At 57.8% G+C, this 2,681-nt stretch overlaps 1 protein-coding gene across 1 annotated transcript in view; it reads right to left on the bottom strand.

Annotated features, from left to right (window-relative positions):
- Nucleotides 1–1,628: 1,628 nt before the first annotated feature.
- DRD2 (dopamine receptor D2) overlaps nt 1,629–2,681 on the bottom strand; it is a 12,332-nt gene continuing 11,279 nt past the window's right edge. Inside the window, exon 6 of the mRNA XM_011365426.2 lies at nt 1,629–1,822. Coding sequence (XP_011363728.1) covers nt 1,629–1,822 — 194 coding nt within the window. The remainder of the gene's footprint in view (nt 1,823–2,681) is intronic.

Genomic DNA, 2,681 nt, shown 5'->3' with positions numbered 1-2,681 from the left:
GGTGCAGAAGACAGGGCAAGGGGCAGACACAGACACAGCATGGCCGGCACCTGTAAGGCCACCTTCTCCATGCAGCCTTCTCTGCCCTGGGAGGCAAGGGCTAAGGACTGGTCCTTCAGAGGTGCCGGGACCTGGAGAGGAGGAGGTGGGAACAGGGACAGCCTGGCTTCCCTCTGGTGGCCCCTGCTGCTCTGGTGATCAGCAGAACCCTGGGTAAGCATGGGATTCCCATTGGAAATGTTCTCCCTTCCTTCTTAGTTGACAGCCGAGGGTCAGGGCCCACCCAATAGCAGAACTGAGAATGGTCAAGGCAGCTCGAGAGGAGGAGACAGAGGATGGGGATGAGGGGAGAAACACATAGGCACGCACGTCTTCTTGGTCCTCCCGGAGCCGCTTCTTTCCTCCTTGCCCCCAAAGTCCTGACCACCCTGATGGGTGTGGCCAGGGTTGCCCCTTTCAGGAGGGTCTGCGGAAGGCCTCTCCAACTCCATCCCCAGCACAGAGGGCTGTGCTGCAGAGGACGAAGGCGGCACTGCGCCCTTCCACCCGCGGGATCTCAGATGCGACTCTTGTCAAAGTTTTATTAGTTTGGAGCGTGTGTAGTGATGTTACAGAGTCTCCCCCAAGCTGCAGCTTCCCCTCCTCCCTCAGGGCAGGGCCAGGCCAAGTGGTACTCAGCAGCCTCTTAGCCACGGGCTCCTCTAAGGCAGAGGCAGTGGAAGGGAAGGGGAAGGGGAAAGAGAAGAGGCAAGAGAAAGAGAAAAGGAAAATGGTTTTGCGGCATAGTGTGGCAGGAGGCAGCCCCCCCCGAGAACCTCGAACACCCCAACCCAGGCCCCAGACATAGTCACAAGCCACATTCCCCACCTGTTTCCAGGCTGGCCTGACATATGCTAAGAGAAGGGGTATATACGAGTCCGTCAGGAGGCAGCAGAGTGGACTTAGGGGTGGGGTTCCTCTCCCCACAGATCCTCCTGAGGCCCCTCCCTCAGGGTGGAGCAGGTCAGGACCCACTGCTATGGGGAGTAAAGGCTCCTGTTGGGCAGGAGAGGGAGCAGAGATATTTGGCTTGGGCTTCCCTGGGGTTCATCCTGTGGTATTTACATGGGTCTCCCCAGACTCAAGTTACCTGGGGCCTTGGCAAGAGCTCTGGCTTCCCTGGTCTGGGCTTTAAGGGCTGTGAACTGTCCATTCCCCACTCCCTGCCCCTGCTCACTCCTCCAGTACAAACCTGTGAAGACCAGGCCAAGCCCAGCAGAGGTCGCAGCCTCTGAGCCCTGACTCTGGCCCCAGCAACCCCAGAGCCCCCAGAAAAAGGTCAGCGAAGGCGATTGCGTCTTTGGTGCCAAGGAGAGGAGGCCTGGAAGTGGGATGGGGGCTCTGTGAGCTGCCCTGAGCCACAGGGTCCAGCCCAAGGGCTGACGCCGTGCCTGACTCTCTACACTACCCTGGCAGAGAGTGTGCGGGCAGTGAGGGGCGTGGTGCCAAGCTAACACTGCAGGGCCCGCCGGGCAAAGGGAAGGCAAAGTCCACCCAGCGCCCTCCTGCCCACGGATCTCAGGGACTGAGGCCGGGCTGGCCTGGGCAGGGAGGCAGGCAGCAGGCTGCTGTGAGGGTGGGCAGCAGGGTCAGCAGTGGAGGATCTTCATGAAGGCCTTGCGGAACTCGATGTTGAAGGTCGTGTAGATGATGGGGTTCACGGCGCTGTTGACATAGCCCAGCCACGTGAAGGCGCTGTACAGGACAGGCGGGATGTTGCAATCACAGTGAATGTTCAGGATGTGCGTGATGAAGAAGGGCAGCCAGCAGATGATGAACACGCCTGGCAGAGAGGGTGGCCGTCAGGCTGGCCCTGGGCCAGGGAGAAGCTGGACTGGGAAGGCACCCGGACTGTGAGCTGCAGACCCTGGCCCAAGCTTTGGAATATACGCTCTCAGCCAGACTGACATCTGTCCCACCCACTCTGCCGAACTCAGAGCTACCAGCTAGGGCAGGACCCTTGGTATGGAGGTATTGTGTGCACGGAGTGGCCCACCGGGGGGTCCCTGGGGATAGAGAGGTGCCCAGGAAGGGCAGGGCCACACAACAGAGAGAGACCCTGAGGACTGGAGCAGAGAGCCTGGCTTGATCCCTGCTCCGTCACTCCCGGCCAAATGATCAATAGTCTGTCCCTTAGCCTGCTGCGACGGTGTGCTCTCATTTGTAAAACGAAGATACTTATACCTGCCCCACTCCCATCACAGGACAGTCGAGAGGTAAAAGGGATGGCAGGTGAGGAGAGTGTCACACACTACTACCCTGGGCACCTCATGGGAGACAGGGTCACATCAGTCCCTCCTGTTCCCAACCACTCATAGCAGTTCAGCTCTTGATTTTTGACTTTTTATCTGGTTTTCCGGGTGACTTTTATTGGAAAGCCTTGCCTTGCTGCCAAGATCAGTCCCCCTCCCGCAGCTCTGTTTTTATTATTCACAAGGTCTTGGTTGAGCTCGAGTGAACTGAATTTCTCAATTCCTCAACAATAGTAATATTAACGAAGACCATAACGACAACGCTCGCCTGCGTGTTTAGCAGTTTATAAAATGCCTTCACCACCATCTATCATTTGGTGACCACAACCACCCTGAGTAGTAGCTTTTACTCCTCTGATGGCACTAAAGACAGAAAGGGACTTGCCCACG

The sequence above is a fragment of the Pteropus vampyrus genome, unplaced genomic scaffold (assembly GCF_000151845.1).
Source record: "Pteropus vampyrus isolate Shadow unplaced genomic scaffold, Pvam_2.0 Scaffold110, whole genome shotgun sequence".
Lineage (NCBI taxonomy): Eukaryota > Metazoa > Chordata > Mammalia > Chiroptera > Pteropodidae > Pteropus > Pteropus vampyrus.
The sequence above is the reverse complement of the archived record's forward strand: the minus strand, read 5'-3'. Positions and strand labels throughout refer to the sequence as shown.